Source organism: Lycorma delicatula, chromosome 7 (assembly GCF_047948215.1).
Source record: "Lycorma delicatula isolate Av1 chromosome 7, ASM4794821v1, whole genome shotgun sequence".
NCBI classification, from domain to species: domain Eukaryota; kingdom Metazoa; phylum Arthropoda; class Insecta; order Hemiptera; family Fulgoridae; genus Lycorma; species Lycorma delicatula.
Genome location: NC_134461.1, coordinates 20960486 through 20981060, shown reverse-complemented (window position 1 = coordinate 20981060; position 20575 = coordinate 20960486). Strand labels below are relative to the sequence as shown.

General features: G+C 28.7%; 1 protein-coding gene across 5 annotated transcripts in view; it reads right to left on the bottom strand.

Annotated features, from left to right (window-relative positions):
* Window positions 1-20575, bottom strand: part of shi (dynamin-1 shibire) — a 219921-nt gene that overhangs the window by 33029 nt on the left and 166317 nt on the right. Inside the window, exon 18 of one of the 5 annotated variants that reach the window (XM_075372153.1) lies at window positions 8447-8519. The exons of the other annotated variants lie outside the window; for them this stretch is intronic. Coding sequence (XP_075228268.1) covers window positions 8489-8519 — 31 coding nt within the window. The 3' untranslated portion in view covers window positions 8447-8488. The remainder of the gene's footprint in view (window positions 1-8446; window positions 8520-20575) is intronic. 5 annotated transcript variants of the gene reach the window in all.

Below are 20575 nucleotides of genomic sequence, written 5' to 3'. Positions count from 1 at the left end.
ACTTGTAATATAAGCTTGGTAATACAGCATGATATCAAACATATAATGGAACAACTGACTTTTTATGTACAGAATTAAAATAATAATTACACACAGATTCAGAAGGAACAGTACAATTAACAAGCTGGTCAAAATTTAAGTGATATAATGTTATTTTATATATAGTACATTTCTAATAATTCATTGCCACTAAACGTATAAAATTTAAAAAAATAAGTCAGAATGTATTCATACTAAAAATAAAAAAATAAAAAATAAAAATAACTATGGTCCCTTTTTTATAGGAATGTAATTAAGAAACATGCAATGAAGACTTTTTATAAAATAAATAGGTAGAAAGTAAAAAATCAAATATTAAGAGCTTGATATAATAAACAATTAAACTCAGAAAAATATAACGATCAATGAATTACATTATAAATTGTCAACTACTATGTACTTGCTAAATAAATGATTTATATACTTGATTTATATGTACTTGCTTTATATAAATGATTTTTGACAGATTAAAAAACTTGAGGCTTGCTTGACTGTAACTATTCTGACAACTACAACCCAATTAAATACATGTAGTCAAATTACAAATAAATATCTAAAAAGTAGAAGGTTAGGTTGCCTTTCACCTATGCATAACAATTTAAATCGCTCAATTTTACTTTTGTTGATTATCTTTAAACATTATTTCAAATAGTTCATTTGACAGGTTTTATTTTCTTCTGACTTACAGTTCTGATTCTTCAGCCCTCGCTAAATTTTGTAAAGTTATATATTTGAGAAATCCATGTTCTTCCCAAGGTTTTTGAATCATACTTCTATAATGAACAACAGTTTTTTAAATGGATCTACAGAATTTCAAATAATTAATTTTTTACAATATCTCGTCTTTTTTACTTTTCATGAAGATATCTTTACTAAAATTCATAGAGATATGGAGGACACTATGTCTGCTTCATTAAAATTCAGTATTATAATTTAATAATTATGATGATGATGATGTTATGATAAGGTCTTCCATCACAGTTGCTTTTATTTACTACTACATCATGATGAACATAATAGGGAAAAAACACAACATTACAATATTTATTTTGAGAACTATTGGGCATGGCTGGGCCAGGCCAAGTTGTCGATTGATAGAGGAAGAAATATATACTTCTTTCTCATCATAAGATGTGTTCATTTCTTATTTTTCTTATTCTGAGGACTGTAACAGGGAAGTCCTTCCTACCAGAAAAAATGTTAACAGTAGTAGTAGCGATAGCAATAATGAAGACAGTTATATGGAAACTGATGATGTTATGCAAATACAAACTGAAGTAAATATAATAACTGCCCAGATTTTCCAAAATTCTTTTTACAGTATAATGTCTGGATTCTAGATAAAAAGCCCCACCAGGTAAAATACTAGTTTGTTCTGGACTTTTTTTAATGATGAACTTTTAGATGAAATAGTCAAAGAAACCAATAAATGTGCCGATGACACGTACAAGAGAAATTTTCAAATAATGCTCTACCTCGTAGATTTATTTGGCATAAATGGAAGGATATTTTCAGTAAGAAATATAATTTGTTTACATCAAAAATTAATTTAAATGTCAGGAAAAGAGTTTTGAAAGTGTATGTTTGGAGTGTCGCTTTATATGGAAGTGAAACTTGGACAATCGGAGTATCTGAGAAGAAAAGATTAGAAGCTTTTGAAATGTGGTGCTATAGGAGAATGTTAAAAATCAGATGGGTGGATAAAGTGACAAATGAAGAGGTATTGCGGCAAATAGATGAAGAAAGAAGCATTTGGAAAAATATAGTTAAAAGAAGAGACAGACTTATAGGCCACATATTAAGGCATCCTGGAATAGTTGCTTTAATATTGGAGGGAGAGGTAGAAGGAAAAAATTGTGCAGGCAGGCAACAAGTGGAATATGTAAAACAAATAGTTAGAGATGTAGGATGTAGGGGGTTTACCAAAATGAAACGACTAGCACTAGATAGGGAATCTTGGAGAGCTGAATCAAACCAGTCAAATGACTGAAGACAAAAAAAAAAAAGGAAGGATATTGATCTACTAGGAATTAAAGCATTTCTTGATATTGTTATAAACACGGCTTTACAAACTAAACCTTCCATTAAAGATTATTTAGCAGCCCTTTTTTAGTGATGTCTTTTCAAGAGATGATTTTTGCAAATGTACTGGTTTCACCATGTCTCGCCTCCCAGTTCAGATAGAAGTAACTATACAAAGTAGGACAAAGTAAAAAATGTAGTTTTCTGTTTCCAGAATAAATTCAAAGCATTTTTCACTCCAGTTTATGATGTATGCATTGATGAAAGCGCTATTTTTTTTAAAGGCCGTGCCATTTTCAAATGTTTTAATAAACAAAAACCTATAAAACTGGGACTAAAAGTTTTTGTTTCATCCAATTCAAGATGTGGCTATTTAAATTCATTTCCGGGCTCCTACTATCACTAACCTTATTAGAGTCATTTTTCATCTTTTTCTGTTTAGCCTTCAGAACCACCTAAGATATTACTTCAGAGGATCAATGATGATATGTATGAATGTAAATATAGTGTAGTCTTGTAAAGTCTCAGGTTGATAATTTCTGAGATGTTTAGTTAATTGAAACCCAACCACTAAAGAAAACCAGTATGCACGATATAAATATTCAAATCCGTATAAAAGTAACTGCCTTAACCTTAGAACTCTTGACTTCGAAATAAGCTGATTTGCAATAACCACTATACCAATCCAGTGGGTTAACCTTATTGGAACTGATCTACTTGTAACTGCACTAACAGTTTTACATCTTGCAGAATGACTGCATCAAAGTTATCCCGACTGTGGTTTTCATATGTTCACAGATCGGCATTATTCTGGTATGCACTTGGCTCTTGAATCGAGCAAAATTAAAATGCATTTCACTAGAACAGTAATGAAATAGAAAAGAATTACCACTTCAAATGAATAAAAAAAATTTGAAACTGAAAGTTCATGAGACAAAAGCTTAGATGTTGATGACATTCTTGCTTTAGCGTGGAGATAAAAGGAATGTTCTCATGTTCTATTTCCTATTACAATAACGAAACAGGGATTGTACTTAAAAACCAAAAAGTGGTATAATTGAGATTATAAAGCCAGTGGTAGTAAATGAATATAACAGATTCATAGGAGGGGTAGATGATATTGCTGATCAATATATGGCAAACTATAATTTTTTAAGAAAATGTTTGAAATGGTGGCAAAAACTTTTCTTTTGACTCTTTGAAGTGTCTGATGTAAATAGCTTTCATTTATATAACATGGGAAAACCTGTAACAGGCCACAGAAGATTCAGAAAAATATTGATAAACTAGTTGGAGATTTTTGAGCACGGGCTAACAAACCTGGACGTCTGTCAACACTAGATAAAGAAGACCAGCTCAACCAAAAGCAGCATTTCATGTACAAGAATGAAAAAAATTCGAGTAAGGACTGTGCAGTTTGCAGTAATGAAAGTACCAGTTGGAAGAAGGGAAAAGTAATTTTTTCTGTGAGACATGCAAAAGGAAGCCAGGTTTACATCCAGGGGCTTCAAGCAGTATCACAACTTGAAAAATTATAAAACATATTAGGCGAGTGGATATATGATTACTTAGCTCATAAATGCATTTTTTATTACATAAAAATTCTTCATGCTTGATAATATTTAGTATTCTAGGAAACATATGTCATAATGATAATGACTGGAATGTTTAAAAACATAAAATAACTACATGTGGACAAGCTAGCATGGTCTAAATGTTCCTGAATGGAACGAGTTAAAATGATATGTTTATGAATTTACAGGTTTTTTTTTTGCTTCTTGAATACATCAGATAAGCTCAAAGCTTGTGTGGAAATATCAAAATAGAAATTTTATATCATATGAAAAATAGTACACCTGACCAGGATTCAAACCTGGGACTCTGCTAAGGCGATCAGTGGAAAAGTAATTTAAACATAATAAGGTCTTTAGGAGTTAGAGCTCTAAAAACAGTTTTTTGTTTCATTTAAAAAATAACTGAAATAAAATATCTGAATTTTTAAAAAGTAATCAAAAAAATTGTTAAAAATGAACAGGTTAAATTAGTCTGTTTATTTTATGAAAATCTGCATTCAATTTCTGAAATATTTATTTTCAAATTCAAATGCATATAATAATCGGTTTAATAGCAATGCAGCAATGAACGGGCGAATGACATTCCTAACCAAACATATTTATCATCTCATAAAACAATGTCAAAATATTATATACCTACTTGAGATTAACTAAAAATATTTTATGTTATCATAATTTCTGTACTTAAAATATAATAGTTCTAACAAAAAATGATATTTCTATAGTCGACTGAGATCATTTATCCTTGCTAATGTCCCAGTGTGCTTTAACAGCTGCATAGTCTCTCCGATAAACTATTGTTGCTTAAGTTAAACTACTATCACTATCCTTTAGCAAGCTTATTTTATACGTCTTGTATGTTCTTGTTATATTTACAAAGTTTAAAAAAAATTTATTTAAAAATATTTTAGAGTAGATACAATTTTTTAAAATTGAGAACAAGAGAAAATAATAAAAATCTATTTTTTTTTTAAATTTGAAAAAAGAATTAAATCTGAGCAATGATAACTATATTTATATTTTATGTAAAAGGTAAGGTGAAATAATGGAATATAAGGAAAGTTTCTAAGTAAAATTTTATAAATAAAAAATACATTTTAAAAAAAAATTATATATACATGAACACATCTTCATTGCATATTTATTTATGACTGATGTTGTTTAAAAATAATTTCAAAAACAAAATTAACAATCAAACCGAATGTTTGTAAAATTATCACTTACAATATTCATAATATCAACTAACAACCAATAATAATAAATAACAACAAAAAGGGTGGAAAAAAGAATGGACTATTTCCACAAAAACAGAAAATACATAAACATGGATTCAATCGAAGAAAATATAATATGAGCAATAATAATTCATAAAATAAAAATATTGCTACAGGAAAATGTAAAACAAATATTACTATGTGTAATAAACAGTACATGTCAACAAGCTGAGACAAGTCAAATGTGGCAGATGAATTAGTACGTGTGCACCCCATGACTGTAACGCTTGTCTACTAACGCCGCCTGTAATAAGAAAAAAAAGAAAAAACAAATCCACCACCAGGAAATCAACATACATACACACACCATACTACTTTGTTAGTGACATAAAACATGACATGTTTATAATAAAATGTAATAAATCAAATTTTCAGTAATAGTTTTTAATTTTATTACATACCACCACCATAATGTAGCGGTGTTTATCAAAATATGTACATAAATTAACTAACTAATATTTTAAGTAATCAAAGATTAATCGTTACGCATACAAACAAGTATTTCAACTGACTATGTATGGGCACTTCATAAAATTAACTACTGTTGTAGAATTCCTAACTTGGATATTAAGAATTTAACTAATTATAACAACATCAAAAAAATCTTGCACATTCATTAATAAAATCCCTTTTTTATTTTAATATTCAAAATAATGACTAGAAGTAATTGTAAGATTAAAAAAACTTTTAAACTGATGAATAAAAAGAAAACAAAATGGTTTGCTAAAGTTATGTGGATAAAACAACCTTACTTTTAATTACAACCATTAATTTTTTAACTTCTGATAAAATGAATTATAAGGTTTACAAAAAGATTCTGATGAAAAAACATTGAAATAAGAACTTCTGCTAGTATATAATTTTGAGAATTTTAAAAGGATTTCAAATTCCTTTACCCCATACAATGATACAACCAGTGTACCATTGCAGAATATTTTAGATCTAGGTGATAAGAGTAAATCATTAACAAATATTTTCCAATTTTGAAATAATTTTTTTTAACACAAAAAAATTATACGAAACAGAACAAAATAAACAAGTTTTCAATGTGCTTAAACAAGAAAAATAAAGTAAGTAATTATTTACATTCAAAACTATTTAGTTTGTCAACAGACACCTAACTTGGATCACCATTTTTAAATTGTTATGGATTATTATTAGAAAAACAATAATGTAAAGCAAATAAAATTTTACACAAATTGATGAGAAAAATGTGGAACAAGTAATATAAACATTTCATTTCTGACAACATTTAACATGAGACCTGCAGCAGTTTTAAACAAAGGATGGGTTCTTCCTTCATTTTGCACTTAAAAATTTCAAAATGGGTCTGCTACTAAATAAGTAAAAAAAAACAAAGGAAAATGGTTCCTGATAAGTATTTATTATCAGTAGGATATATGAATTTTAATTTTAAAAAGTATTTAAAAGAAAAACTGAAAGAAAATAATGATAAAAATTTGATAAATATCAAAGAACTACTACTAAAAATGTTTCAGATGTATGTATATTTTTTATATAAGGTCTTAAAAAGATTTTGGAACCTATAGCAGTGAAAATATGGATTATTAAAATGAAATGCTGTTAACAGAGCTCTGTGAAGCCATGACTTTAACAAGTAGATTTCACAGAAGTATCAGGTTATTGACATTAGTTATTGATCTGTTCTGGGTTGAATATTATTATATCACAATTTAACAAAAAGGAGTGCTGAGCAAGGTTATTACAACATCAACCAGCAACTGCATCTCTTTGTAACAATATACATGTGTATAAGACTGAAATTAATTGTAAAGTAAATAATTTTATTTTATGTACAAGAAACAAGTATATAATGTAAGATTTTAAAAGTATTTTTACACAAAGATAATTTTTAGAGTAAGAACTGTTTACATATGACACAACTTGACGCTTTAGAATAATACAAACTGGTTGGGAAATATGGATTCTTAATTTTCAAGTCTTAATTTTTGTAAGTGATGCTGTCTGTTAGCTCTAAGATCTTGAGTGTATCAGATGCTATTTTTCAGTAACATTTCATTAACCATGTTGATTGTCGATCCCACTGAGTGCATAATGTGGTCGGTAGTGTTTTTTAAATGCAAAATCCATTCACCCTGCTGAAACTAAAAGCTAGCTTAAAAGTATGAAGATGTAATGAACAAGAACAAAAATGTGTACTAATAGGGTCAGTTATGAAATAAAGTAGAACAAACACGCATGAAGCAAGATCTGGACACCCACCGTCATCACTGACATTTATTTGGACCAGTTCTCTTGATATCTGCCTCTACAGTAGAGAAACCATCAATGTAGAAAGGCACTACAAAACTTTGAAAATGTTTTGGCGAGTTACACAGAACCGTTACTATGTCTTGCTCACTAAGGGACTGTATGCTCCACAATGACACTTGCTCTTACATCGCTCAAAATAAAACAGATCAATTATATCATTCTCTATACAGTACAGATCTGCCACAACTGACTTACATCTTTTCTGACATTATTAAAGTAGCATATACAAACCGAAATTGACAAAAACGGTTAACTATTGGATCAAGGTTCAGAAGGTTCATCTATTGAGGGAATCAAGTTAAACTTACAAAAATCAAAAACACTTAAATATTAACAGGGATAATGTTCAAAAATATTATTTTAATATATATTCTCATTGTAAAAACAAGGATTTTAAGAAACAATAAACTGTTATAGTCTCACTTAAAAAATGGTCGTCTTATATATATGTTTATTAATAATAATAATAATATTTACTTATTAATTTTAAATTGCAGTTGTTTTTTCTTCCATATTCTTCATAAACTACAACTTGTCGCAATGTATGTAAAATTATCTTATTGTTAAATTTTTATATAATATGGTTATAATCAAAACGTTTGCCTTCATAAATTATAACTTATAAGCAATTAGAGAAAAATACTGCATTTATACCATATGTAGATATTATTATTTTGTATATATTATACCGTAAACATATCATTTTGTATTTCTTCTTTAGTGCGATTGGAGAAAGGAGCATTCATTTTAAATTGATTTTTGAATATAATCATAAATAGATACACTGAAGCTTTTTTCTTTCCTAAATCAGTTTTGTGTCGAGTAGCAGTTTATTTTTCATACATCAATCAAATTTTCACCTGATTAGCTATTAGTGTGTGATTTATGAAGAGCATGAATATAAAATAAAGAGAATAACTAATGACATATATTAACGAAGAACAACACAGAAACACAAGCTCAACAGAAAATATTTAAAAAACACACAAGGCAACCAAACTCGTCATTTAAGATTGATTTATTAATTTAACTCACACAAAGATTTTAATTTAAGGAATTAACAATATTAATTTATCATTATTTTTATTAAATTTCATTATAATTATTTAGATGTGTTTTAGATATTTATAAATATTTTAAGGACAAAATTTACTAAAAAAAATGTTTAATTGAAAAAAATCATATGTGTGTGTGTGTGTGTGTGTTGAAAACAATTTTTGATTACTATTTATTCAACCATACCTTCTTTTTTTGTTTTGAATCTAAAATAATTTATTTTTTCATTTAACGTTGATATCCATAATTTTCATATGATCTGAAATATAATATTAAATATTTTGAAACTAATAAAAACATTAAAATAAAACTAAACAGAAATAAATTAAATAAAAAATTACCTTTACTTCTAAGGTACTATGAAAATAAAATAAAAAAAAGGAATTTATTTTATGATTTAACTGACTTCCTTTTAATTATTAATATTAAATATATCTTTATCTGATGGACACTGATCAGGGAGTAAGAATAAAATAAAATTAAAATCTATCAAAAAATAATCTGAGGGTAAGTCAAAAAGTAAACTGAAATTTAAAAAATCATTACTTTTATTTGCACTTACATAAAAATCAAATATGGTCTTTTTCAAAATACCCCTCCTCCTACTTCTATACACTCGACCTGCTTTTTAACATGTTTATAAATTCTTCTCAAAAAAATACTTTTCGGTCTGATGTACAGCCAATTTTGAACCACTTCTATCACTTGTTCATCAGAGTAAAAGTAACCCATCATTTTTCTTTCAGCGAACCATAAAGATACAAAGCCACATCAAGACTGCTTACTGTGGTTGGTCCACCAGCTCAAAACAGAGTTCATTAAGGCAGAGAACTGTTTTTTTTGGTCATATGAAGTACAGCATTATATTGAAGCAAAACCATCCTTTTAAAAGTTCATTGTGAATTTTGGATTTGATTTTTACTATCAGTGATCATAGTAGTGTTTATTACTCACCGTTTTAGCTTTAAATGTGAAGTAAATAAAAACAGGATCATCCATACCCCAGAATATATAATGACTTCCTGTAAATGTACAGGTTTTTAATTTTAGGAGAGGTATAAATGATGAAGGATTTTTCCAGACTAAACTTTGTATTTCACTATCAGTTTCTAATCAATGGTTATTATCTGACTCAAAATTGAGACTTCTTCATAATTCAAAAACTTCTAACAAATTTTCAAAAGAATCTTTCTGTCAGTTAACGAGTTTAGAAAGACTAAGAATCATGGATGATTGAAAATGCTAACTAAGCACATGCCTATATTCAATTCACTTGTAACTATATATTTGATTATTATAAATCATTTGTTTAATAGGTTCAACACTGTCATAATTCTCTGAAGTGGAAGAAGTACTTTTACACTGCTCTTCGCAGAGAGAAATCCTAACTTCTTTAAAGCAAAAATCCATCTGTAGATCTTGCTTCCACTCAAATAACTCATATGTATCTGCTGCATTCTACAAATGATCTCTGCTGATTTTACCCATTCTGAATTGGGAAAATGTATCACTGCTTGCATTTCTTGCAATTAGAGAAAGGAGCACTCATTTTAAATGACCACATGAAACAACACTTTCAACGAACAAATGATACAAGGTTAAGTTTTAGAGCAGAACAATCAGTGATGCAAGACATGCACGATGGGGAGGAGATAAGAATTTCACTTTATTTTTTGATTTCCCCTCAAACATAAAGACAAAGGATGTATACAAAGTAATGAAGTATGTTTGAGACTATATTTTTAGTAATAAATGGAATCGACTATTATATCATTGGCTATTAATAAATATCAATAGCATACAGTAAAACAGCAACCAGCATTGTTAAATTTTAATTATTTATGAGAACTAATAACAAATATAACTTTCAATTATAGGCATTTTAGCAGATTTTATCAAGTTATATAACGGCAGATATTAATTAAATGTTATGTTAATTTATTTTTTCAAAGAAATACCATATTTTGGTAAGTAAAGCAGAAGAAAGTACCCACCCATTATGAAGTTAATTCTAATTACAAACAAATCACAGGTTAACATTTATATATGCGGTTTATCTAGTAAATTCCTGAAATTTTGCACTAAGTAGCACTACTAACAGATTGCATTGCTGCAATCTAACAGCAACATTGAGGTTACCTAGCAAAAACTTCAATGCAATATTTTACTTTTAACTTAGTTACTATACTATACCTGTTTTATTTTAACTAGTTTTATGCGAGTCCAACTATTTGTTAATGCATTTAAAAAGAGTGATTTTCATAAGTAATGTAATGCTAAAAGTAATGTTAAAACTAGCAGTAAGAAATGAAGGTGTAAGCCAGACTCAAACATATGAATAGTGGACACTTTTCAAAGATGCCTGTATCTTAACTGATAATCTTCATTCAGGACTATAAAACTCAAAACTGAAGAAATTGTTGCAGAAGTCAGAGAAGTTCTAACCATCGCTTTACTGTTTGCAAGGTAACAAAAGAAATCACAAATAACTTTCATGTCTTGAAATTTGGCCTGAAAAAACGGGCTCATTGGCAGATTGGATTTGGTGGACGATGTTCCTTATTTGTCTGGTCTACACCAGAGGATCTTTCTGTATTCTCTAAATTAGAAAAACGTTGTCAAAAGGGCAATATTTTGAATTAATTGACTTGATAAGGGAAAATTTAATAACAGAACTGACCATTATCCTATATGAAATATTCCAGAAATGTTTTTAATAGTGAAAGAAATGTTGGAAGCAGTATATTCAGAAAGAAGGTAAGTAAATAAAATCTATTTAAAAAGTTCAGGAATTTACGGACAAACTGTACATTTAAAAACAATACAAAAGTAAATCGCTATATAAAATTAAGAAAAAGTTTACAATTGCAAATTCATAAAAAGAGATAATAGTTTAAGTGAAATTTTAAAAATAAAGATAAGCGACTAACCAAACCAAAACTAAAATTTACTCTAAATATTCCTAGTCATTTTTTAACCTATCATTTAATATAAATGATTAAAAAAGGAACAAATTGGTGGTAAATTAATTCTGTTACAGTATATTTTTATTTGCTTAAATGTTAGTAACACATGTTATTGAGTTTCTAAATAGTGTTAGTATATTACAACTTTCTCAACCTACTGTTAACAAAGGTAATATCCAACAGGATGTTACTGAAACATGAATACTGTTACTATTATATGAAGTATTACTATTTAATAATTAGATAATGCAATAGTTTTCATTTTTGGAACTAAGGAAGTAAGAGTTGTGGGGTGTTTGCAGCTGTAAAAAGTTTTAAATATATATTTAAAGCACGTTTGAGGCCATCAGTAAATAGTTTAACCTGCATTGTTACTGCACAGTGTTACAGTTAATTGTATTAGCCTTTGTAAATAGGAGTATACGAACATGTACTTATATTAATCTAGTTAGCCAAAATAATACATTAAAACCCAAGAAAATCTAACAGTAAATACAATTAGTAGTTAAAAATTAATACAAAATATTACGTATATAAATTAATGTTCAAAATTTATTTTTTAAATAATAATAATTATATTATCAACTGAAATATAAATGCAAAGCATAGACATATTACTGAAACTGTTGAACAATTATTTGCTGTGTAGTATAAAATTTCTGTAATATAATAATTTAAAACTATTTAATTTAATATTAATTTTTTTACTGAATGTAAAGAAAGTATATATGCAAATAAATATTGTTAACACATATATGCCTAAATTAATAATGGCGGATGAACATGGTAGCAACTCAGATGTGAGCTGGCGCACAGTACATGTACGCACTGATACAAGCATCACTCCTGCCATGCAGATGACCACACAGTTCTCCCACCACAGCGGCCCCACCACTCTCAGGCTCCAATAAAAGAGCATGCACGAGAATGGATTTTCAATTCATCATCAACCACCAGCTGGAGAAGACCAAGAAGAAGAAGGAGAAGTTCCCTGCCCGCCTCAAAGTGGGACCTCCCAGCAGATGCCAACATCCCTGCTGGAGCAGCAGGCCTGGCCGGCCTGCTAAGGGAGGTGCTGAATGTGGCAGCAGGAGCTGGCCTAGCATGGGATCACTTGGGGAGAACCACCTTGATCACGCCACAAAGGATGACCAACGCCGACCTGACACTGCGGGGTTCTGGGGGCCACCACTGCCATATTGTAGTGGGAACCCAAATGCTGCTGAGGGGAAGCCCAGTCTGACTTCAATGGACAAGCCACAGCTCCCCGACTTTGCCGGAGACCAGCTTCCAAATCCAACAGCTCTTCTCAAGGCTAATGCAAAAAATGGCCCTTTCCAGGGCCACCACTAGGTTATGAATTACAAGCCATCGAAACCATATGACGACAACAGCCCTTCTCAGGGTAACCATAAGGTTATTAATTACAACGAGCTGTTGAAGCCAATTGGCGACAAAAACAACCCTATTCAGGGCTACCATACGGTTATTAAGTGCCACGTGTCATGAAAGCCATTCAGCAACAATATATAAGGATAGTACAAATGAAATAATGTGAAAGAGAAGAAAAAAGATTAAATTATATAGTCACATAATACCTGCAGAATAAATTAATTATAGAAAATTGTCTAAATAAACATTGTGTCTCAATAATCTCAATCATTAACATGAAATAAAAGTAGGTAAATAATCCAATTGGATAAAAATAATTAGAATTTTCGTAGAAAGAACTTGTGCCAAAATGGTTTGTACAATAATGTTGAATGAATGCAATTCTAGTTAAAACTGATGTTCGGATATGTGGATATGTATTGAGTTTTTAAACTATGTAAACCATGCCCCTATTTCCACATACATACAAAATATTCAGGTGTGTTGAGCAAAGATATCAATAGCAAATCAGTTAGATGTACATACAGGTAATACCAAATGGAACAGTAATCTCTCTGGAGATGATTCTACAACCAAAAATAAGAAAAACAGTTTGTATAAACGTAGGTCAGTAAACAGTTCTTGTTGGCGAGTTTTGGCTTGCGAAACATTTAGCCCTGCTTTCTGCTCCCTCTGTGAATTAAACTATGGTTTAATTTCACAGTTATGTTTTAATTCTTGGGGTACAAATCAAGGAATAAATTTGGTGCTTCTTTTTGGTTTTTGATTTAAGAAATTGAATAAAAGTGGTTCTGACCTCTATCTCGCTTAGGTTTTAAGAAAAACAGGGTAAAACAAGAAAATGCTTTGTTGGAAAATACACTTTTTAAGGTTTGGAATAAAATAACTTTGTTAATTTACCAATAAACAAAAAAAAAGTGTTCTAGTTAACTTTGTAGAGAATTTATTTGTGAGAAAATTGATGTAAATAATGTCTGTTAAAATTAGACACAAATTTGAGGTGTTCAACTTTAATTAGAAATAAAAAAAATATTGGAAAAGTGATATGATTTTAAAGAGAACAATTTTCATCAATGGTTAAACAATTTAATGCAAATGAAAACTTATCAATACCAGAAAAAATGAATAAAAGATTTAAAAAAATAAAAATCACTTACTTTTTGGTTTTTACTAAAAATTATTAAATACCACAATGGTTACTCGATAAAGCTGCAAAAATTTCTCAAAATCCAGTTGCTCAATGTGGCCATCATTCTGTTCAGTGCATAGTACAGCTTGACGAATCCATGCTAGCCAGGCATGTCTAATGACATCATTATTATTCCTAATAGTAGCTCCGGATTCTACTATAGTGTCTCAATTTTCCTTGTGTGCCAATATAAGCAGAATAGACTAATGTTTCATCCAACCCCCATAAGAAAAATTCTGCTGGCGTGAGATCGGTACATCAAGATGGCCATTTTACTAATCTGTTCTCCCCAATCCATTGCTCAATAAATTTGTTATTTATTTAAATGATTCAACACATAATGTCAGTAATGTGCAGGTGTGCCATCATTGAAAAACCACATGTGCACTCTATCTGCAAGTGGAATATTTTCCAAGAGTTCCATCAGATTTATTAGCAAAAAATGCAAGTACCATTCTCCATTGAGCCTTGGTGGTATGAAAAAAGGGCTAATGAAATTATCACCAAGAAGACCACACCACACAGTAAATGAAAAAGTGTGTTGGAAATGACCTGTAGCAGTCTCATGAGCTTTTCTTCTGCCTGAGTGTGTTTCGATAATTTAAAATGCCATTTAATGTAAAAGAGGATTCATCAGTAATTAGAATATTACTGAGGAAATAAGGATGATCTTCACAGTTTCTAATTAATCATCTACATAATTTCATTTATCAAAATCAGGTGGTAATAACTCTAGTAAATGTGTTTTATGGAATGGGTATAATTGTTGCTCCTGTAATATTTGCCACACACTTGACTGCAAAACATGAAAGCAATTTAACACCCATCTGGTGCTTGAGGTGGGAGATACTTGTATCACATTCAATATTGTTTCGTCAGCATTGGCATTTCTCACAAAATAATCACGACCGGCATCAAATCGTGGTTTAAGCATAGCTGTTTCTCGAACTCACCTCTCCAAAGCCTCAAATGTCTTACAATCCAATACTTTTCGATCTGGATAATTTTCCCGGTATTCTAGCAGAGCAACCAATCATTTTTATTTACTTTACCATAAATTAACAATATGTCCATCAACTCTCAAAATGAAAACAAATCTTTGGTATCACCCACAGTAACGACTGACCAAACAACAGCACAAACTCCACTCAAATGAATATTTAAATGTTAGACACTAAACTAAATTGTTGATAAGCTGTTGGCCAACCTATGAAAAATACAAAACTTTAATATGTTTTAAAAGGATGTCTTTCAGATTTATTTTTGTAATTTTTAGTACTTGTATGTAGTAAATTGTTCTGTAGAAAATCAAATCAATTTTCCGATCCAGTTTGTGTGTTTTGTTTCTAATTAAAGTTTAACTTCTCAATTTGTATTTAATAGATGTTATTTACATCACTTTTCTCAGAATTAAATGCTCTACATAGTTAACTACTTGTTTACTGGTAAAATAACAAAGTTATTATAATAAATATAAAAACCTGGAAAATGTTTTCTGACAAAACATTTTCATGTTCTACCCTGTTTTTCTTAAAAACTAAGTTAAGATAGAGGTCTGGAACCACTTTTATTCAATTACTTAGATTAAAAACCACAAAGAAGCATCAAATTTACCCCTCAATTTGTGCCCAAAAAAGTTTAGTATGGTTTAAATTTCAAGAGGGTGCAGAAAGTGCGGGGCTAAATATTTCACAACAATAATTCGCTAACAAACTGTTTCTGACCTATGTTTATATGAACTTTTTTCCTTATTTTTGGTTATAGAATCATCTCCCGAGAGATTGTTATGCAATTTGGAATCACTCTGTACTGGGAAAGAGTTGGAAATATTTGTTAATGATATAATATTACTGAAAATGCACAGTGAATTTGTGCCTACAGGATAGATAACTACTATTTAATAATAATAATTTAAAAAAATTAAAAAATAGAAGAGTTAAGTGTTAAGATAAGTAGGTAATACTCAGTTGTAACACAATGGTTGTTAAAAATGTGATTAGTAATGAAATAGAAGTGTGTATTTAATATATATATATTAAACATTTTTAAAAAGAAAACAAAAGGTACTTAAAATTTTTTAAATTGATAATGTTTGTTATGTCATACTTTTCAATCCATAAGATAAAAGAGAATAATAATAAACACTGGAACATTGTAAAAAACAAATATAAAAAAATCCAAGCAAAAATTATAAAATATATTATATATTTTTTGCTAAAAAAAAAAAAAAAAAAAACAAAAAAAAACACCATTAATAATTTCAAGTCTTTTTCAGTTAATAGATATTTGAAGTGTATGCCAAATCAACAATTTTCTGTTTGGCCCAGAATGTAAAAGTTGTAATATCAAGAATCAAAATTTCAATTAATTAAACAAATTACAATTCTGTTACAATTGTAGCAAAAAATTGTTTTTTAAACAATTTTTTGTGTAGATATACAAATAAATTGCATGTACAGGGCTAGATTAGTTTATATTTCTTAAACAAATTGTTTAGTTTTGAAAGATCTTTTATAGTTTCAAAGTTAGAAGAAATATATAAGAAAAGTTGAAAATAAACAAAAAAAAAAAAACAGCTGACATTTGCTTAAAGGTTTGATACAGCTGCATGCGCATTTGTTTTAATGAACAATACAAAGATAATTTTAGAACTAATTTCTTATTCCTTAAATTTTTCTTACAAAAACTACTCAATAATAGGGAGGAAAAAAGAGAGGGTTCATTTATAATGTTAATAAGAATGAAAAAAAAACCAGTGCAATCAGTATGGATAAGAACCAAAAATTAAAGAAGAGTGAAAATGTTTTAACATACAGTAAGTATTGTTTAGTGACATTGGATATAATGACATATCGGATATAGTGACCAAAAACTTGTCTCTTGGTTGGTTTGAAATGCTGTTAATGCATAAATACAGTATGTACATTGTTTATAATTACATTGGTTGTAGTGACATATCGGTTATTATGAGTTATTTTTTCTACTACTATGCAACATTTTATCGCTTATAATGACAGACGGAAATGACCTAATGTAGTATATCTACATCGTAGCTACAGAAATATTTTGACGGTTAAAATGAGTTACCTTTTCCCTTTTTCTTACATATGTACTATAGCTCTTGTGTTTTTATCTTCTTCCTGTACCAGATTATTGTACTGAAGCAGCCACATTCAGTTGTTATTAATATTTTGCTGTGAGTGTATCATATCATGTGGGTACAGAATTTATTTATTTATTTTATGTATTCTGTGCAATTCATTTAATTGTAACTTAATTATGACTTCACAAAAAACACTCACAATAGAGGAAAAGGTGGCCATTATCTGGTGGTTAGAGAATGGTGAAACTAATAAGGGCATTGCCCAAGAATTAGGCGCAGGTCATTCAACAATATCGGTGATATGGAAGAAATGAGAAAAAATTAAGAAAAATTTTGAATCAAATTCTAAAAAATCAAAAGAATTACGACCTAGTCAATATAATGATGTAGACCAAGCGCTGTTAAAATGGTTTAAATACAGAGGGCTAGAGATATCCCTATTAGCAGCCCTACATTGCAAACTAAGGTGAACGATTTTTCTGAAAAATTTGGTAAACCACGTAAAATAACTTCAGCTTGGATACAACAGTTCCGTCAGCGTCATGATATTGTGTCGGAAAGAATAAGCATACCCCAACCAGTGTATCAGAAAAGTGACTAGAAACCATTTGGCCAAAATTAAAGAGGGCTATTCAGACAAAAAAATCTATAATGTTGGCTTTTTTTAAACTTACGCCAGAAAGAACCCTTCAGTTTAAAGGCGAAACTTGTTCGGGTGGAAAATTATCAAAAGAAAGATTAACAGTACAAATATGGTTAAAACTGACAAAAATAAAACTTCTGGTTATAGGGAAAAGTGCTAAACCCCAATGTTTTAAAAATTTGAAATCGCTTCCCATTATGTACAAAAGTAACAAGAAAGCTTGGATTACAAGTGATATCTTTATGTCTTTGTTAAAATAAAACTGTGAATTAAAGATTGAAAATGGCAAAATACTGCTGCTCATTGACAGCTGTCTGGCTCATCTGTATGTAGAAAATCTTTTATGTATAAAGTTAGTGTTCTTACCACCGAACACAACAGCACAGTCTTACAGCCCTTATATCAGGTGTGATCAAGTCGGTGAAGTCCACTACAAAGAAAACACCTAATTTTATAATGATACAGAATTTAGATCAAAAAAAGGAAACACAAATAACTATTCTGGATGTTATAATTACTTTAGAAAGATCACGTAATGAATTGAATTGCTTTTGACATGCAAGATTTTTACCACAGGCTGGTGAAGTTACTGATGATGTAGCATGTGAAGAAGAATGTTTAGCAGAACGGGGCAATAGTCAGCAAAACCAATTGTCAGCTAAACCAAGATTTAGAAATGCATGAAACTGTAACAGATGATAATGTAGTGGATTCAGTATTAGCAGAAATAGACAGGGACATAGGTAATGACAACGAAGGTAACGATGAAGACATAACTTGCCAAATCTTCCAGAAGTTGCTAATGAAGAAACAAACAAAGAGTGCTTGTTTTGATTTAGAAAAGAACGTCTAGAAACTGTAATACAACACAAAATGTTCAACACAAAGCAAAAAACTGACTTTATGCAGAAAAAGTAATTTTTATAATTTTTCTCTATCTTTTTTTTACTCTACTTTATTTGTATTTATTATTGCATATTTTTGTTTTTTTATATTATTTTATTATGAAAATAAATTATTATTTTTTTTAATGACTATTAATTTACTATATTACAATACCTTTGTAGATGGCATATTAAAGTAAGACCAATAAGCTACCTAAACATCAGTTATTGTGACTATCGGTTATAATGATCTAAAATCATTGGTCCCTTGAAGGTCACTATAACTGATATTTTCTGTATATCAAATAAATATATTAAACTTTCCACTTTTTCATAAAATTTAAAGATTTTTAATTAAAAAGCAGTCAAATAAAATGAAAGAAAATCAATTTTACATAAATATACGTAATATAAAATTACAGTAACACAGCAAAATCTCCTATTAGTAAAACAGCTACCTTAAATTATTGGCTAACTAATTACCTACAAAAATAAATTTTAAAACTATGCTTTTTTCACTAATTAACAATTAAATCTATAGCTTTTAAATGTGATAAGATAAGTGACTTAAAAATACAGTAATATTATTTTATGACGGAATTATTTTTTTAAAATTCACTAATCAATGTTAATTTTCAATTTTTTGGGCAATAATCATTACTCACATTAATTCCAAATCAAAAATAAGGCTTTCATTATCTAGAACATAATTTTTCTATACTGTTTGCAGTAAAATATACTTTGACGGCATATATTTTATACAAATTAAATACTGGTAGCAAATGCATAATTAACAAATAATGAATGGAAGAGAGAGCTATGTGTAATAAGGCAGGTTAGTTTGAAGTTTTTTATGAATCTTAAAATTATTTTTTAAAGGTCAATAATATTTAGAATTTTATAATACATTCTGAATCTAAATCTATTTGCAATGAAAGAGACATTTTTGAAGGAGATATGAGACAATATTATTTACATTTCATTCCATTAAAATAATAGATGAAGTCATTTAAACAATCTGTGTTACTTAATTTAGCTTACTTATATGACAGCTATCGACAATATTTAGAACACCTTACATTTTTGTAATCTGCTTGAGGTATTTTGAGCTGGATATCATAAAAACAAACATATGCGTTAAAATGATGTGTGAGATTCATCAAAGATATGGGAAATATGTATAATAATAATAATAACAACAATAATAATTAAGAACTAGCAATAACAATAATTAAAAAAACCTAGCAAAAATATAAAATTAAAAAAAATGGTAACAAAAGACTAAAAAATGTTATTACAATTAATAAACAATCAATATATGAGTAGTAACTTTATGAATAAAAATAAGTCATAATAAATAGGGATAAATAAATGACTTAAAACCAATATATTGAAAGTTCTGTTTATGCAAGCGTTTGAAGAAGTAAAAATCTTATTTTATGAAAATATCATAAGCAAATAATAAAATTATACAGTTGATTTCATACGAATATTCAATAATAAATTTAAGAAAAAAGTACACTCAAAATCACCTTTTAACACTAATAAATAAATTAATCATGAAATAATGAAAATGTAAGAAGAGAATTTTAATAAAATTAATTTTGTACAATAGGTCTTTAATAAAATTAAAAACTTGATGGTACTCATTCAAAAATGTTACAAAACATTAGAAATTGTAATTCAGTAAAATAAACAACATACTTTATTAAAATGTTAATTAAATATTAAACAATTTGTGTACTAAAGAAGCCATACTGTAAAATAAATATTACAATTTACAATAGTGATATAAAAAATTGACAAAAAAATAAACTATACAGTTGTAGTATTTATTGTACTTAGATAAAAGAATTTAAAAAAACAAACCATATATAAAAAAATATACATAATAAACAGTGTATAACTATGTTTTTATTGGACAGAGTGGTCAAAAGTCTGATTATGCTAACTGTTTACAATTTCCCATTCCATTCTATTCAATGAAAATAAAAATTAAAGCTTAATCTCTAATTCTCTACTCTCCTTTAACCGTATTTTGGTTTTATTATAAAAAACTTTGACTTGCCTAGCAGTTTTTACCCCCTAATCTTCAATCGGAAAAGTCCTCCACTACTTATTTACTTCAATTAACAATC